This window comes from Mytilus galloprovincialis, chromosome 1 (genome assembly GCF_965363235.1).
Source record: "Mytilus galloprovincialis chromosome 1, xbMytGall1.hap1.1, whole genome shotgun sequence".
Taxonomy (NCBI): domain Eukaryota; kingdom Metazoa; phylum Mollusca; class Bivalvia; order Mytilida; family Mytilidae; genus Mytilus; species Mytilus galloprovincialis.
Genome location: NC_134838.1, coordinates 107527367 through 107547876, shown reverse-complemented (window position 1 = coordinate 107547876; position 20510 = coordinate 107527367). Strand labels below are relative to the sequence as shown.

Genomic DNA, 20510 nt, shown 5'->3' with positions numbered 1-20510 from the left:
AAAGGGAGGGGGTTCCTCTCATGCTTCAGTGATTCCCCATATAATCAACAAATTGTTTTAACGAAATGGGGGGCAGGGCCCCCAGCCCCCCCCCCCCCCAATGGGATCCGCCTATGGTTTATAATCAACGGCGGTCACTGCGGATATATTTCTGTACATACTTACATACATTAACTATGAATAACTGTATTTGTTATAATTTAGTACAAATTTCTTTTCTGTACCTTGAACATACAAAGACTATGAATAAAGTATATAAATTTGCTTTCTGCTATCATTTTGAGTTCTAGCATTTATCATACTTGCTTAACGTGTTTCAGTTTGGGTTATTTTGGGAGGAAAACGAAAATGAATAATATTTGTTATTTACTATCATTTAGTTCACAGTGGCGGATCCAGAACTTTTCATAAGGGAGGAGGGCACTGACTGACCTAAAAGGGGGGGGGGCGTTCCTCTCATACTTCAGTGATTCCCCATATAATCAACATTCTTTTTCAACGGTCCGCCCCTGGGATCCGCCTATGGTTTATTATCAACGGCGGCCACTGCGGATATATTTCTGTATACATACATTTACTATGAATAACTGTATTTGTTATAATTTACTATAAATTCCAATGGTTATCTTGGGGGGGGGGGGGGGCTCTTTACTATTCATGACGTTCACTGATGTATATGTATATATATGTAAGTACCTTTGACTTTTGATACCTCTACTGAAATTCTCTGTATAGTAATTAAAGTATATATGCATGTTCATAGAGTACAGAAAAACAGAAGGTATAAAAATCGGTATTTGGAAAACAGGGGGAGGGCAAACAAATGTGCCCAGTCCCTAAGTACCCTTGACTTTTGATACCTCTCTTGAAATTCTCTGTATAGTAATTAAAGTATATATGCATGTTCATAGAGTACAGAAAAACAGAAGGTATAAAAATCGGTATTTGGAAAATAGGGGGAGGGCAACAAAATGTGCCCAGTCCCTAAGTACCTTTGACTTTTGATATTTCTCCTGAAATTCTCCAGTCAGTATATTTTTTTTACAATTTACATACACTCTATTTCCCCGCGATTTCGCGGGTGTGTTCTAGTAAATATTTATTTTGTAACAGGATTATTTTCAGTTCTATTTTAGATTAGATTCTTAACATATTTTGTACTGTCCTTTTCTTTTTGTTTTGTATATTTATCCAGTGGTTTTGTGTTTATGTGTTACATATTTGTTTTTCGTTCATTTTTTGTACATAAATAAGCCATTAGTTTTCTCGTTTTACATTGTTTTTTCGGGGCATTTTATAGCTGACCATGCGGTATGGGCTTTGCTCATTGTTGACGACCGTACGGTGACCTATAGTTGGTAATTTCTGTTTCATTTTGGTCTCTTGTGGAGAGTTGTCTCTTTGGCAATCATACCACACCTTCATTTTTATATCTATTGTACACATTTTGTTTTTGTCTCTGATATAGTCGCCTTAAAAGGGTTCCTTGATAGAATCTAAATTGTCAAAATGACCGGTTTTATGCTTATTTTCACTTCAAATACCATAGATGAATTTAATAGAACAGCAAGAAACAACCAATGCAGTGCATATACAATGTATTTAATAAATTTGGCCAAGCAATTCTACAGGAAAGCTCCAAGCGATTGTACAGGAAGGCTCCGAGTGATATTACAGTGAACTTGCAAGCGATTGTACAGTCAATAAAAATATCCGACATGGAGAAAATGAATATATTTTGATTTCTACTGGGACAATGGCTTTGAAACTTTCAGATAGGTAAGACTATATATCAGAAAAGGTACATGTGAAAATTCAGGTAGCAAACATTGATTTTTCGATGTTTATTTGACATTTTTTATCGCTGTTGTGTGACAATTTTGATCGTTTTACACGGAGCTCCATCATTCTAAGGAAAACGTTTGAATACATATATCTTTCTTATTATTTTATTGGTTCATATTTACATAAAGAATGTTTTAGCTATCAAAACTTGAAGCAGAAACGTTATATAGCAACATAAGAGTTCATCAAAGTTTCCATCAAGCAACTTGTTATTTTGCAAATGTCGGAGCACCGCTTGACAGTCTCCCGAATGACCAAATTAATAGAAAACCGTACAGTTCCGTTCCCACACTGTGGTTGTATGCATGAATGAAGTCGATCACACAAGCAAAGTAACCGTCGAACAGAGTCTATACGTCGACAGTGACATGAGCAGAGCTCTAGCTGTTCCTATGCGTTTTGTATGTACTGTTTTTGTGCTATCATCATGGATAGATACCCAATATCCTTTGTTTTTTTATTATAGTTTTTAAGTTCTGGTAAACAGTATTTGAAACGTACATGTACGTCTATTAGTGTTTTTAGGTCTTGAATCAAACTTATCCGGATAATTTAAGAAATTTACTGTTCTGCAATTAAAATGGATTCCTCATTTCGTTAACTTTTATTCAAGTGTCTTAGATAATGGACAAAATTGAGGTGGATTTGACAAAATCAACCTTTTTCTGTTTTGTTTGTAAACATTGATCGCCCAAGGTTAAGCACCGTCCGTTCACATACTGCAATTAATCATAATTTACAAGATCTAACGACAATCATACATTATTGTCGCCATTTTGACAACGGTTGTAGTAAAATTGTCATTAAGTTATTTCGTTATCTCTGTTTATACTTGTCCCTTCAGGACCATTCTGGACACACGCAAGTTAACAGTAAAATAGTTGCTGTTCGTATTAGTTTTTTATCTGTTAATAGGAGAATGACACAGAAGTTTCTTATACTTTAAAAAATACAATGTGACATTTCTTTGTAACACAAAAGAACAGAATAATAGTTCTAATACAGTATATTAGATAAATATACCGGTATATATAGATATTTGGCGAATGATTGTTGCAGGTCTAAATAACATATAATACCTTTCCATGCCTTCAGTGAATCTCCAAATCTCGATATACCTTTTCATATCATCATCATATATTATTTGGCCAAAATTAGAGGTAAGTCCTCCTAAAATCTGCTTTTGAACAGGTTGAATTAATTTCAATGCTGTATTTGTTGTTTTCACAAGGTAAAAATCCGGAAGGTAGACTATGGTATACTCAATTTATTTCATATGTATATATCCATAAAACAAAATGTATTCAGTATAAAACAAAATAAGACAATGTTTATACAGTTTCATTATGGCAAATCATGCATGGTTTTATTTGTTTAGATTTTGATGGTTCTTTATTTTTTTTGCATCGAACTGCATAGATGAATATGCAAGTATCAGAAAAACAATACATATATACAATGTAGCGACATTTTATATAGGATTTTAGTTTTGGTTATAGGAATGGTTAAATTGTATAAAAATATAGAACTTTTTTTTGTCAAAATCGACCAAAATTGCAGTTTTGAGACATCTTTTTGAAAAGACATTTATAGTGTGGTAACGTTTAATACCAAAAATACGACGAAATGTTGCAATATTCAAAAGTCACACAACGAATTGATCACTACCTCTAAATGAACACATTATGTGGAAACGACAAATGAAATTAATATTTGATCATAACAATGTGATTTTACAACATGAATTAAATATGTAAAATGTTTTCTCTTGGTTAAAACAAGTATGTTTCTCAATAAACAATTCAAAATGTCATACGATGTCTTACTTTTCAGTGTGTTTCTCATGTAAAATATCCAAAGTACATCAGTAACAAAGGAACACACATAATTGTCCACACATATCTGGCTGTAGTACCTGTCCCACTGAAGCAGCTATCTTTACCTTCTGTAAGTAGACAAAAATGTCTGCTTCAACTAATTTTTTTTTATTTTTTCCGAAACACGCAAAATCGCAACGTGCGAATATTTTATTTTTTACCAAGTTATGAAATACATAAAGAAAGTACCAAATGTTGAATGATTAAATTTGAAATATTTTGTAAAGTTCTATGATATTATTTCATTTGTCAATGACTTATTTTATTTGCTTTAAGAACAATTTCATGATTTTCATTTCAACAATGTTTTAGCGCTTTTTTTCTGTTTTTGATTCTATTTTACTCTTTATTTCTTTTAGGCCAGTTGTGATACGGTGATAATTTGATTACGTCTGGGTGTTTTTAAATGAAAGTTCATGTATATATATACAAAGAACATTCGATATTCATTTTTCTCAAAATTTACCATAACTTGTCAAGAAGCGAACCACAATAATCAACTTTCAACTTTCATCAAATATTTTGAGGAAAAATAGAGATAACATTGGTCGATCTTGTTTAATTAAAGAATAAATGAAAGTACTACATGTAAAAAAAATCAAGAGGCAATGTTGAATCAATTGCATAACAGCGTGGACAACCGCAATACTTATAATGGTAGTAATACTGCATCATTTACCTTGACCATGTTTTACTTGTTTGTCATCGGCTACCGATAACAGTGATTTTACGCTCACTCAGAGGCGTTCCAGTGGGAATTTAAATAGAATAAAAGAATGAGTTACTTGTAGTTGAGCGAGAACAAAAAGAAGGATTAAGTATATAACATCTAAATCGACACAGAAGGTTTAGTCCTCTGCTAGTTATTCGTATTGTTTGATTTATGCGTAGAACACTTGACGACCTTACAATTTGAATGTCTATAACTCGTACGATATGTCAAGTGCGTGTTTCAGACGTACGTTCACCTAACATGACCCAGTAATCCGATAACCTAAGCGCGCCAAGAAATGGTATTGTCCACGTTTAAAAAAAAATGATTCTATTAATGAATTAATGGGCGTATGACATTTGCGCCAATTTTGAAAATTTTCATTCTTTCATTTGCGCCGATTTCATTTTTTCATTTGCGCCGATTTTATTTTTAAATTGGATTTACAGGTAATTTACAGGTAAGTTAATACTTTTACATGGGCTGAGCACAGAGTATACAGACAAATTAAGCAACATTGGTCAATGGCTATCCCATTTTTTCGGGTTACCATTCCTTCCCCCAAATGAAGTCGATGACTGCTTCACGTTTGACAATATGTCTGACACTCCTTCTGATGACATGAATGTCTTACATTCTTAGTACATATATATGCACAATGTATAAACGCTATCCACCAGCGAACTCCAGAAATGCCCACAGCAGTACGTAAGCCAGACAAAGAAAAGATGGACCTCGTTATCGGCCATTATGCCAAATATAGAAGAGACGAAATCACAAGAAAGGAATATATTGGATGTGTTGCCTATAAACACTCGACAAGAACAGATTTATGATTTGAATGTATTCCGTTTTTATGGATTTGAATGCTGTAAATAGATTCATAATTCTTCATTTTAGCATTAGCAGAGTGCTTTTATCTTAGGTTTTAAAGTATGTAAATATTTAGCTTTAATACTGATTTATCCTGCTCGAAACCCTACTTCCACCTCCCAGTGGTGAGCAGAGGACAACAGTTATGTACATGTATTGATCGTCAATTCATAACATTTGTACAACTGGCTAACGGAAGAGGTTGATAAATGATAAATGAAAAATGCTTATGACAGACAACTATATTATGGCCTTAAATCTTACAAACAAATTTGTTATGAATTCAAATTGTTGTTTTCAAGTTTTCTTGTGTCTCGTTTAGTTCATTTAGAAGGGAAAACACATATATATCATGTTTACCTTCGCATATGTTTGAATTTTCACAGATATCTTTAACCTCTGTGAGTCTACTAAAAGGAAGCTCGGCACTGTACGTTCTATATAAAGGTGCACTCGGTACAAGCTCTCTTAAGAATAGTATGTACTTCATATAGTACTCGAAATTGTTTTCAAAACAAAGACCATCACTATGAGTACCTACAAAAAAAAATATTATACGTCATTTTTAACATCAATTGATCTTAAAGCATGCTACATGGATAATAGATTTGATATTCTAATCAATGAAAGTTTTGTTTTCCTCATTTTTCCAAAAGTTTTGTTTTCCTCATTTTTCTTATTTTGCTCCTCGCAACTCGCAAAGTATTATTTGAATATTGTATGTGCTTTGTTGGTAATATGCCGATTAAAAAATAATCTTCAGACATCTTGGATCTTTAATAGCTGAAAATAATTGGTCTTGATTTTTACCGTAATAATAATTATAAAAAAATAGGTAAGAATTCAATTCAGTTGTAATCACATTGTTTCGACTGTTTTTCCAAAAGAGAATATTTGGGCTTGATTAATAAAAACAAAATTTAGTCTTATAACGGGAGATTTTTTTAGAGAAATGTGCAGTAATTGTTTCTACTTTGTATAAAAGCAACGAAAGAGAAAGGTCGCACTATTTTTTTTATTTTTTATAATTTCTGAAACAGTGTACTGTCGATTTATATTTGTTCTTCAGATCTGTTATTTAATTTTCTTTTTATTCACATAGCAATATTTTGTTTAGTTTATAATTCTTATAATTTTTCACATCCTGTAGTTTGAAAACTTTGGTGACTTCTTACTTTTATCCCACTTTTTATAGTAGTACAATGGAAACTACATTTTGACAAAAGTATGAACTTATTCTAGCAGTTTTAGTGTAAACCGCCATACTACTTTAAATTATGTCATTATAACATTAAAATTGTTGTAGCTAACCTATGAACCATCCAATTCTTGACCAGTGGTAAACATTTTAATTGTTTCATTTTAATTGATAATATTCAGTTGAAAAGTACGTTGTCGATTGCAGCTTCCTCTGGTAAATGTGATTTAAGGCTGTGTTTTGACTTCTGCAAACCCCGTTCTTGTCTATAGTGCACATATAGAAAAAGGGTGTCATATTTGACTCAGTATATAATAAGACTGAAGGGTATTCAAGATATATCTGCTGGTTTTAATGGAAGACGCCAAATAGTACAACAATTGTTACTCTTATTTTGTGATCACATGTACAAAGGAGCATAACTCAATGTTGAGAGAGTGCTTGATTGTGCTCTAATTTTTCTATTTACAGAAGTGTGTTTTTTTTTAGTTTCCTCATATGTAAAGAACCATAACTCTAATTTCTATATACGTAGATGTGCAATATTGCCAGTATAAATCCACCGTACACCCATATACTCAAAAGCCTACACAATATGGTAGTTCATATATATGGTCATTGAAAATAGGAAGATGCGGTATTACCAATTGGACAATATGTAAAGAATCATAACTCATTTTTATGCCCCACCTACGATAGTAGAGGGGCATTATGTTTTCTGGTCTGTGCGTCCGTTCGTCCGTCCGTCTGTCCGTTCGTTCGTTCGTCCGTTCGTTCGTTCGTTCGTTCGTCTGTTCGTTCGTCCGTCTGTCCCGCTTCAGGTTAAAGTTTTTGGTCAAGGTAGTTTTTGATGAAGTTGAAGTCCAATCAACTTGAAACTTAGTACACATGTTCCTTATGATATGATCTTTCTAATTTTAAAACCAAATTAAACTTTTGACCCCAATTTCACGGTCCACTGAACATAGAAAATGAAAGTGCATGTTTCAAGTTAAAGTTTTTGGTCAAGTTAGTTTTTGATGAAGTTGAAGTCCAATCAACTTGAAACTTAGTACACATGTTCCCTATGATATTATCTTTCTAATTTTAATGCCTAATTATATTTTTTTATCCAATTTCAAATTTTTATATACATTGTGCAATATTGCCAGTATAAATCCACCGTACACCCATGTACTCAATAGCATACGCAATATGGTAGCTCATATATGGTAATTGAAAATAGGAAGATGCGGTATTACCAATTGGACAACTATTGTTGGAAGATGGAAGGACAAAGATGTAAAACAAGACGGGTACCTATGCGGTCTTTAACAGTGAGCAAAAATCATCCCTTAAAGAAAGCTATAGATGGCTATTTCATGTCAAAATGTGAAACAGTGTAAGAGTAAAATAACGGATATCAGATCATGGCAGACCTTATACAAATAAAGAACATATAAAACCAACTATACCTCCAGCTAAGAGCCAAAAGACTCAGTTTGTTTATGTTGTATAAGGTATTACAATCTCAGTTAAATTGAACATTAAAACCGATTTGCAGAATACAGATCAAAATTCAATTAAAAATGCTTTCGAGAGACGGTAAATACCAATGGTACATTCAAAACAAATCATGACATAACAGACATCGAAAGACGACGAAAAGATAAACAAGTCCCTACTCTACTGTTGTTTTTCTGGTTAACTAACTTTTAAGCAAAACGTACCATATGGCCATTCTACTCGATATCTACAAACGTTTAATGTAATCGATTTCCCTAACTTTTGTCATTGAACGTATCCGATACAAATGGTTAGAAGCTAGAACAAGAGGTTGTCTCGTCCGCTTAATATTTCAACAGCTCGTAGCACTTTGAAACAGTAAATGTAATATAGATCTTTTAAAGAAGGTATAAGTTTTACATACCTTCTTTTGGGATTAATACGTATCGTTCTTTTAAGTTCTTGCTGTTCTTAATCACACATAACACATTTGCTTTATAAAAAGTAATATTTTCACCAATGATCGTTGCACCTATAACAAGATGAGATGTTTTAAGATTGTCTTCAATAGATACTGTGTTCCTCTGGCTACAACCATGACACAAGGAAATGGTAAACAGCACTGTTAACAAAACCAACAGGAACATGGTTCACTTGGTTTAATTTGTGACCTGAAAGTTAGAAAAAAATGTATGTATTCATGTACTTGTATTGAGAATAACTACCATTGCTGAAAATGGTTTGTATATGTACATTTTTTAACGACTCAAAGTCATAGTAAATATTGAGAACAGTCAATATTACAACCCGGAGCTATGGACATTTGTTTTTTTAACTTCCGATGTCTATGCATGTTCAGGACAACAGCAAATAAAACAATCTTAGCTTCAGTAAAGGCTTTCAAAACTTTGATAAGCTAACAATAATCTGCAAACCGAATAAATAGCTATTGATTGGCTTCTATGACCAAGGGTTAATAGGGGCAAACGGTTAAAGTTATCCCTTCCAAAATTTTACGGACGTCACCACGAGTTCACTTGGATGACCGTTGTCGAACATCTGTCTCGTAACGGGTATGTTCTTATTTTCGTAACCACAATCCCGTTTACCTTTCTTCGAATGTGATAACACCGAATTGATCGTTATCACCGAATATGTATTTTCATGAGTAATGTGGCATCGGATCTGCTTAACCTTCCGTAGCACCTTATATCACCCCCGGTTTTTGATGATTTTCACGTTGCTTAGTTTTAAGTGTCTATGTTTTGTATACTACATTGTCGTTTGGTGGTTTATAGTCTTTCGACGACTTATGAGTTGAAATATCCATTTGGTATTTTCAGCTTTCTTAAACAGGGAAAGCGCAACATAATCCCAAATTCCGAGTTGAATGTCACCATGCAATAAGCAGCATTCTTGCCAAACACAGATATACATCGAAAAACAGTCACAGCAAAAGGTTTGCCATTTAGCCAGAAAGAATCCCAGGAGTTGCAATTTTCTATTCCCAAGTCACTCTTCGAGGATCCTATTGAAGAAAAATTGACTGCCAAGACAGCTGTGCTTTTGTCAATTAAAATAAATTTAGTTTAACTCATATATAATAATAAGAAATTGTCACTCATCTGCTTAATTTATAATACACCCTTAGATGTATCCTTAAGCTAGAATGTCAAAATACATGCTTTACCTTTCCGTCCTCGGTAGATACAAATAAAATACAGTAAAATATACAGTCTACTGCTTAATAAAAATTAAACCCACCAAAGGACTAATATTACGTTATATATTCTTTTCATGTTTAATTTGGTTTTTTTTTTATTTATAAAAATCTATTTCGATTTTCTTTTGTTTGTTTGTTAGTTGCAGACAGTTGTAGACAATTTTATCCACTATATTTAATTATTGGCATGAAACATTCCACTAACAAATCAACTATTATATATTTCCCAAATTATAACACAAAAAACAATAGATATTTTTCATACTTTGGTATGCGAGTTATAGTAATTAAAGTGTGCAGTTGTAAAGTATAGAATACGAGAAAAAAGGCTTCAGCAAACATTTTGAACGTCTGTCATGTAAGCATAAAAATAAAGACGGGAAAAAATTATCATTATCGGGATTTAACATGAATAGCTTCACTGTGTCTAAACCACACCGGCAAAATTTGCTCAGACTCGATGGTATCTAACATCCGACACAATGACGGAACACCAATAGACAAAAGAAAGGTAGGTTTCTCCTTATTTTTTTATTTTTTTCATGATATCGAAGAATATATATACATATACAACTATTTTCTATTGTGAGATGCAATATTTTCTACAACCGTTCTATATTAACGGAGAAATAAGTCAAAATGCATGTCAAAATGACGAATTGAGTGAACCTTGCCTCGAAATTGTTTAATATCTCGTTACATTGTTCACATTGTACGGAAAGAAAGGTACGGGAAGATAGATATTGACACGGAGATTGCAAATTTAGTTATTATGAGCATCTCCATAATTGTATCTCTGTGTATGGAACGAAAGAAATGGGTCATGTCAAAATGGAACTGGCCGGTTTCGTCAATGTATACAACCCGGTTTCGTCATAGATTTCAAAATGGATAACCCGGTTTGGTCAAATAAAAAAAATCATAATCGCATTACATTATAATTGATTATTTAACTTCAGCGTTCAAAAGGAGTTTTGTGGGTCGTTGGAAAACAAATTCGTTCACCGGACAACGGCTTATTATTTATATGAGTCTCAGATTCAAAAAAAATAATAAGCAAAAACTTGAATTCCTACTCTTATAGAACACAAATATTTTAATTTACTTTGCATTCCGAAATTTTTTAACAGCATATTGAGATTAAAGCTCTCTAAATATGCGTTTTCTATATGAGTTATGGGAAAATATGTTGAACATGTTTAAACTTGAAATTAAAGTTTACGGTCTTAAAAATCGAAACACACAATTGATATGTGATTTTCTCGCACAATAGGATGGACACCTTTATAAGTAATCTAATCATTCTATGTGTGTAATCTTTTCTACAATCGTTAAAAATAAATCTTAGGATAAACGGTGATAATAAGACAACTGTATATGCATGCATAATCGACATAGAAAATGAATGTAGGATTACAACTACCATGCATTAAAATATGTTTTTTTTATCCCTTATTGTAACTATACTGTTATATATGTACAAATTAGTATAATAGTATAATAGTCTCAGGTCATCGACAAAGTTCAATAATAATTATTTTGTTAACATTACTAAAAAAAACGAGTCTGTATTGTCGCCGTTGTGTTATGATGATCATACACTGACGTTGGTCAATATATTTTGACAATATATACGTTCAGACGGATTCAGTTTATTTCAAAGTGGACGTATTATTCAAAAATGTCTATCAACATGAAAAGTTCATACAAATTCCAAGCGACAACAACCCAACCATAGAGCAGAAAACAGCCGAAGGCCACAATGGGTCTTCAATGAAGCGAGAAACTCCCGCATCCGGTGGCGTCCTTTAGCTGGCCCCTTAATAAATGTTTATACTAGTTCAGTGATAGTCCGGACTTCATAGTAAACTGCGAATATATGTATATTTATTATATTTAAGGGATAATTTTAACTATGATACAAGTTTTGGTACACATCGCGCATTTACTATACAGACTCTGTCATCGGACGAGTTAAGGTTTTTTCATCATTTTTTATACGACCGCAAAATTTGAAAAAATTTTCGTCGTATATTGCTATCACGTTGGCGTCGTCGTCGTCGTCGTCGTCCGAATACTTTTAGTTTTCGCACTCTAACTTTAGTAAAAGTGAATGGAAATCTATGAAATTTTAACACAAGGTTTATGACAACAAAAGGAAGGTTGGTATTGATTTTGGGAGTTTTGGTCCCAACATTTTAGGAATTAGGGGCCAAAAAGGGCCCAAATAAGCATTTTCTTGGTTTTCGCACTATAACTTTAGTTTAAGTTAATAGAAATCTATGAAATTTTGACACAAGGTTTATGACCACAAAAGAACGGTTGGGATTGATTTTGGGAGTTTTGGTTTCAACAGTTTAGGAATTAGGGGCCAAAAAAGGGCCCAAATAAGCATTATTCTTGGTTTTCGCACAATAACTTTAGTTTAAGTAAATAGAAATCAATGAAATTTAAACACAATGTTAATGACTACAAAAGGAAGGTTGGTATTGATTTTGGGAGTTTAGGTCCCAATAGTTTAGGAATTAGGGGCCAAAAAGGGACCCAAATAAGCATTTTTCTTGGTTTTCGCACCATAACGTTAGTATAAGTAAACAGAAATCTATGAAATTTAAACACAAGGTTTATGACCATAAAAGGAAGGTTGGTATTGATTTTGGGAGTTTTGGTCCCAACAGAATAAGGGGCCCAAAGGGTCCAAAATTAAACTTTGTTTGATTTCATCAAAATTGAATAATTGGGGTTCTTTGATATGCCGAATCTAACTGTCATGACTGTGTATGTAGATTCTTAACTTTTGGTCCCGTTTTCAAATTCGTCTACATTAAGGTCCAAAGGGTCCAAAATTAAACTTAGTTTGATTTTGACAAAAAATGAATCAGTTAGGTTCTTTGATATGCTGAATCTAAAAATGTACTTTGATTCTTGATTATTGGCCCAGTTTTCAAGTTGGTCCAAATCGGGGTCCAAAATTAAACTTTGTTTGATTTCATCAAAAATTGAATAAATGGGGTTCTTTGATATACCAAATCTAACTGTGTGTGTAGATTCTTCATTTTTGGTCCTGTTTTCAAATTGGTCTACACTAAAGTCCAAAGGGTCCAAAATTAAACTTAGTCTGATTTTAACAAAAATTGAAATCTTGGGGTTCTTTGATATGCTGAATCCAAAAATGTACTTAGATTTTTTATTATGGGCCCAGTTTTCAAGTTGGTCCAAATCAGGATCTAAAATTATAATATTAAGTATTGTGCAATAGCAAGTCTTTTCAATTGCACAGTATTGCGCAATGGCAAGAAATATCTAATTGCACAATATTGTGCAATAGCAAATTTTTTTTAATTAGAGTTATCTTTCTTTGTCCAGAATAGTAAGCAAGAAATATCAAATTGCAAAATATTGTGCAATAGCAAGATTTTTTTTTAATTAGAGTTATCTTTCTTTGTCCAGAATCAACTTAAATCTTTGTTATATACAATATACAATGTATATTCACTTTTTACTACCAACTGATAAATTAAAATAATCTTTACCATTCAGTGATAACAAGCAGTTTTTTTACATCTTATTTCCTTATCTTATCTAAAATGTTTTTAGATAATGTATGTTGGACATTTGCCAGACATGACTATGATGTCATTTTCTATATTTATTTGCCAATAACTTTATGTAAATAACTTCATTGGAAATTTGCCAATATAAAATGTTGCTGATGAAGTTTTTTTTATTGTTTTATACAATAAACAATGTATATTCACTTTTACTACCAACCAATCTTTACCATTCAGTGATAACAAGCACTTTATTTTACATTTTAATATTTTATGATGTATTTAAAAGAGTAGTTATTGTTGCAAACTCCATTAGAAATTTGAATTGATATCAGTTTTGGAAAAAGGGAAACGGGGATGTGAAAAAAGGGGGGGGTAAATTTTTCTCATTTCAGATTTCATAAATAAAAAGAAAATTTCTTCAAACAGTTTTTTGAGAGGATTAATATTCAACAGCATAGTGAATTGCTAAAAGGCAAAAACAAACTTTTAAGTTCATTAGACCACATTCATTCTGTGTCAGAAACCTATGCTGTGTCAACTATTTAATTTTAGATTTAAAAAGTTTGAAGAAGAAATCTTTAATTGTAAAATTTGTAAAATCTTGACATTTGTTTTGTGTAAAAAAAAACCATGTAATGTCAAAAATTTGATCACAATCCAAATTCAGAGCTGTATCACGCTAGAATGTTTTGTCCATACTTGCCCCAACTGTTCAGGGTTCGACCTCTGCGGTCGTATAAAGCTGCGCCCTGCGGAGCACCTGGTTATTATTTGTACTTTTTGTTGTACTGTTTGTGTCAGCGACAACACTTTGACTCAGTCCATTCCCGAATCACACGCTTGTAATTCCATGGTTGTCTTTGGTTGCTTTATACCATATGCGTTTTGAACATAAAATAGGCAGGTAGTTTTCTTGTTTGAATTGTTTTACATTTATAATTTAGGGCCCTGTTATAGCTTGCTTCATGCAGTTTGTGTGTTTTTCTCATTGTTTAAGGCATACGCTGACCTAAACTTGATTAATTCAACATAATGTGTGTGTCTAAAAGAAAGTTGTCTCATTGTCAATGCTTATGGGATAAGTGGTCACCGTCACTTCTTCTTAATAAGACCTAGATATAAATGACGGTCATGTTTTGCAAACCAACTTTTATTCACATTGAAAATACAAAACTGTCAGATATTGTTTTCGAAAGTTATCTTGAAGTTTCAATTGAATTTGAACTGTACAAAAAATGAATTTGAACTGTAAAAAAAAATGTGAAAAACATGCCTATGAAAATAAATGTGCCTACCAGAAACGGGGAGAAAGTTACAAATCTCACTGCTATGTTATGGATGCTTAAGTGTGAAAACTCGCTTTAGTGCGCAAGTAACACAGTATATATAGTACCAGAAAATCTGGCAGGACTGCATGCATGATTAATTTGTGCAGAACAGTATAGACTATAGTCGGTTTGGGACTGTTCGTCAATGATTGAATGCATAAATGTATTAATAATTGATAGTAAATATTGTAAACAAAGTGTATATAATATAGTATAGTAAATTAAAATTATGGCACAATCAAAACACATCCTTTTATTTTTCATCTTTACATACTACTATTATAAACAAAGAAAATATAATAATGTAACAAAATAATTAGATACCAGTGTTTGCTATTCAGTATTTATATTCCATATAAAATTAGTTTGAAGTTAAGTGAAATAAGGGGTACGCCTTTCATTAGGAAAATGTGTATTATCATAATTAACTATGTCCAAAAGTGCCCGTTTAAAATAGATTTTAACACGCCAAGTTTACTTTACAATAAATATATATTTAAATTCTCGAAAGACAATGTTCAGATCCGTGCCACAGTTTCTCTTCATAAATTGTTTGTTAAAAAAAACCAAAAAAAAACCGGGTGATATATATAGACGAAACCGGGTGATTGTGTAGTAACAACATTGACGAAACCGGTTTATTTTAATTTGACATGACCCTTTTCTTTCGTTCCATACACAGAAATACAATTATTGAGATGCTCATAATAACTAAATTTGCAATCTCCGTGTCAATATCTATCTTCCCGTACCTTTCTTTCCGTACAATGTGAACAGTTTAACGAGAAATTAAACAATTTCGAGGCAAGGTTCACTCAATTCGTCATTTTGACATGCATTTTGAGTTATTTCTCCGTTAATATAGAACGGTTGTAGAAAATATTGCATCTCACAATAGAAAATAGTTGTATATGTATATATGTTCTTCGATATCATAAAAAAAATAAAAAAATAAGGAGAAACCTACCTTTCTTTTGTCTATTGGTGTTCCGTCATTGTGCCGGATGTTAGATACCATCGAGTCTGAGCAAATTTTGCCGGTGTGGTTTAGACACAGTGAGCTTACGTTATATCAGAAAAAGGCGAAAACAAAGGAAGTTCTATAAGAAAATACGCGTTTTAAATCTTTCTTTTTTTTAATAAAATGTGGTATGATTGCCAATGAGACTCTCCACCAGAAAATAAATGATAAATGACGAAGAATGGTATTAACAATATGTTAAAAAACAGTCTTCAACAATGAACAAAACACATACAACATAGCAAGCTATGAAAAGACTCGAAATGATAAATATAAAACAATTTTAACGAGAGAGAGAAAAAACAATGAACGAACAATCAAATATGATAACAACAGCAAACGAAAGCCACTAAATTACAGGCTCCTCCTTTGGACAAGCATATGCATGATAAGGTGGGATTTCACGTGTTTATAGACTTCAGACTTCAGTGGGACAGGTGTGTAACAGCGTGACATAAGAACAAACTTTACAAATTAATTGAAAAGGCCCAACTCATCAAAATCTAGATATCGAAATACCGTGAATTCATATGTATTTATATGTATAACAATAATGTTTATCTGTGTTTGATCTAGATGTTTATAAAAATAAAACTAGTTTCAAGTATTAAAAAAACCAGTAAAGAATTTGATACCTTTTCGATTATTAACAACTTTATCAAAGACTCGATAAGGTTACCCGGATCGCATATAAATTGACGGTCTCGGTTTACATCACAGTAAAAATAATTATGTGCTTTCCATTTTGTTATAAATTTTCTACAGGTGAGCCAAATTTCGAAACTAAATCTTTGTTTCTATGACAGAATTTAGTAAAGATTTGAAGAAATAGATATATTACGTTCATTAGAGTCCAAAACGTCACTTCAGACACATTCATAGCGAACGAATTGGGATATAAAAAAACACCACATAAGATGGTGCCAAAAGGAACCTCACCCTCCTAAACTAGAGGCTCTTAAGAGCCTGTGTCGCTCACCTTGGTCTATGTGCATATTAAACAAATTACACAGATGGATTCATGACAAAATTGTGTTTTGATGATGGTGATGTGTTTGTAGATCTTTATTTATTGAAATTCTTGCTACTTGCAATTTTCTCTATCTATAATAAACTTGGCCCTTTCGTTACAGAGGAAAATATTTTGTAAAAATTTACAAAAATTTACCAAATTAATGAAAATTGTTAAAAATTGACTATAAGGGCAATAACTCCTCAAGGGATCAACTGACCATTTTGGTCATGTTTGACTTATTTGTAGATCTTACTTTGCTAAACATTATTGCTGTTTACAGTTTATCTCTATCTATAATAGTATTCAAATAATAACCAAAAACGGCAAAATTTCTTTAAAAATTACCAATTGGGGGGACAGCAACCTAACAACCAGATGCCAATTCATCTGAAAATTTCAGGGCAGATAGATATTAACTTGATAAACAATTTAACTGCTTGTCAGATTTGCTTTAAATGCTTTGGTTTCAAAGTTATAAGCCAAAATCTATATTTTACCCCTATGTTCTATTGGTTGGTTGCCGGGTCACCGCACACATTTTTTAAACTTGATACCCTAATAATGATTGTGGCTAAGTTTGATCAAATTTGGCCCAGTAGTTTCAGAGGAAAAGATTTTTGTAGAAGATTACAAAAATTTACGAAAACCTGGTTAAAAAATGACTATAAAGGGCAATAACTCCTTAAGGGGTCAACTGAACATTTTGGTCATGTTGACTTATTTGTAGATCATACTTTGCTGAACATTATGATGTTTACAGTTTATCTCTATCTTTATAATACTATTCAAAATAATAACCAAAAACTGCAAAAATTTCTTAAAATTACCAATTTAGTGGCAGCAACCCAACAACAGGTTATCCGATACATCTGAAAATTTCAGGGCAGATAGATCTTCATCTGATAAACAATTTTACCCCTGTCAGATTTGCTCTAAATACTTTGGTTTCAGAGATATGAGCCAAAATCTACATTTTAACCCTTAGTTCTATTTTTAGCCATGGCGGCCATCTTGGTTGGTTGGCGGGGTCACCGGACACATTTGTTAAACTAGATACCCCAATGATGATTGTGGCCAAGTTTGGTTGAATTTGACCTAGTAGTTTCAGAGGAGAAGATTTTTGTAAAAGTTAACAGACGACGACGACTACGACGACGGACGACGGACGCAAAGTGATTATAAAAGAGGAAATTAACAATAGAGAACGAATAATTGTCCCTTCTGTTGTTAATATTTGCGTAAAGTTTCTCTTGTAAAAAAAAACTAGGAAAGGACAGTTTATATTTGATTTGTTTAAAGTAAGTTTCTTTGTGTAAAGTTTGGCAGTATATTTATAGAATTCTTGATTATTCAACGGAAACATATATCATCAAGATAAATAGAATTTAGACGGGGTTAATCTGAGTTTGGCCATAATCCTTGATTCATAACAGTACATATGATCAATTCTGCTTTTAAAGGAGTACAGTTGTTGCCCATACCGGGAATACCTACAATATGTAGATAAACTTTATTACTGAAACGTATATAAATTGTCAAGAATAACATTTGCAGCTTTGCTGGCATCATTGCACTTCCAGTAAGTATCTAGCATACCTTTTTAATTACAAAAGAGCGCTTTTAATACCAGATAAATCAAAATTCACATTTTTAAACGACCATCCAGTTGAATAGAAAAACTTAAATTTGATAAGGCTGTGTGTAAGCGCATGTAGTATAAACAATTAAAAGCCAAAGCTGTTCACCGAATACAAAAGACCATCAAACGCACGTAATGTCACACGATCTAAAACAAATAAAAAAAATTACACTAAAAAATTGTTAATTCCAGTATTTTCATTTGCTTTATAACAAAAATAACTGATCATTTTTTTTATATTAGCGAAAGAACTGCTATTAGTAGTCAAATCACTGAAAGATATTGTTGTACAATTACTAGAGTCCGAAATGATTCAATATTTTAACGGGATTTCTTTAATGGTCACATTCCAATTTATCATTATATACTTGAAGCCAGAGATATATATACACATTAAAGGTAAATCTTTTTCAAAAGTTTAACTATGATGTCTCGGAAAGTATAGTGAAATGTAAATGTTTATTCCTCCTTTAAAATGTTAATATAATTCTACTTTTTAAAGGGGGGAGGGGGAGTTACTTTGAAGTAAATCAAAGTTGATCGTGAAAGATCGTACAATGGTTAATTTTGATCATGAAAGGCAATACGTGACCAGACTTTGGTCGAAGTTTTAGACATTTACTAAAAATTTCGGATTTTATACATTTCTATCCAAGAAACACCTAACGTTTTTCTATTTCACCAGATAAACGCAAGCAGATTTTAGTAGAAACATAATGAAAATATTTTTTACATAAATATTATCTTTTTTTCTTCACTGTTTAAATTATTATTTATGACATGAAATTCTTCTTATGTCTAAATATTTTCATTTAATTGATGTGAATTTGCTCCCATTCTTTCGATCTTACTGTCATTGTAAGATCGCATGTATAAGAGCAAAAACGCATTAGATAAATAAAAACAATTTGAAATATTTAATTTGATAAAAACAAATTTATCAAAATATATTTTTCAAAGACGAAAAGGAGAGAGGTTTCAATTATCACAATTTCTGTGAGTTAAGCAATTGACTTTTTATTTGACATTATATTAAGATATTTTTTGAAGATATTTTCTGAAGTCGACATATATTGCAGTGAGTATCAGGTCAAACCAAATTGAATAATAACCATTGTAAAAACTATTTTACTGTAATTCTTACTAGTAAGTAAAAAAACTTTTTTTTATCCATCATGTAACCATGATTATTTCATTTTCAGAAACTCTTAATTTATGGTACACCATTTCAACGATCATCTGGTTAAATACACGGACCATTCGCGTATGGGTCGCACCATATGACGGAATATAGGTCCAGAACATGTACATGTATTGGTTGATTTTTAAAATAATTTCTGTAATAATAGAATCACTGGAATTCGTTTCATGTGACTTTAAACTTTGGGCTTTCTTAAATACTTATCATAATGTTAAACCATATTGAAATACATCGTTCTTATTTTCTGATTCTGTCCGCCTTTTGATAATACAATTGACTTTTTTACAGATTTGCACATACAAATACTTCTTATTGTTTCTTACTGTCGAAGGTCTGTGGTTCTCTTCTTGTATTCCAGCTTTCTCCGCCATAACAAAATGGGCGCGATGAAATAGTGCTGATAGTGGCGTTAACCACCAACCAATAAATAAATCAATCAATCAATCAATACTTCAGTTTTCACCGAAACATTCCTGAAGTTGTTACATGTTAACAAGAAAGGGCCATTTGTTATTATAGGTTTAAAATTATTTATTATAAATACTATTGTAATTTGGTTCTGATAAGGCTTAAAATCGAAATTCTAGTTTATTTGAAAAATATGTTTCGCTTGTCTCTGTAAGATTTAAACAAACAATTCTGTTGTATGCCTTTAAAACAAAACTAGAGTGATTCCTATTGGATTTCGGTTGACGTGATGACAGCAAACCTCATCTCATTATAACTGTCAAAATATACCATTTTTGCAGTAATTGATAAATGTAATTATGATATATGTTGGTTTTGTTTTGTATTTCATTTATTTATTATTGGGTGTTATTTATTGCAAAATTAAATATACATATACTTACAGTATGAATACTGTAGTTTTAATTTATCCCCTGGTGTTTCTTCTGATTAGTTCTAAACATTAAATTACAAATATTTATTTGTTGAATTTTATATATATACTATTTTAAGGTTGTTAAGAACCATCGTAAATAACTCAATACAGACAGTTCTATAGAAAATCTTGTTGTGCAATTGTCGGTAATAATCT

The 20510-nt window shown here is 32.0% G+C and overlaps 1 protein-coding gene across 1 annotated transcript; it reads right to left on the bottom strand.

The window, feature by feature from the left end:
• Positions 1–3580: 3580 nt before the first annotated feature.
• Positions 3581–20390, bottom strand: LOC143053568 (uncharacterized). The gene is made up of 4 exons (XM_076226398.1): positions 20323–20390; positions 8415–8661; positions 5668–5844; positions 3581–3790 (listed from the first exon to the last, which is right to left on the bottom strand). The coding sequence occupies exons 2-4, from the start codon at positions 8635–8637 to the stop codon at positions 3687–3689; spliced, it is 504 nt and encodes a 167-aa protein (XP_076082513.1). The 5' UTR covers positions 8638–8661; positions 20323–20390; the 3' UTR covers positions 3581–3686.
• Positions 20391–20510: the final 120 nt, after the last annotated feature.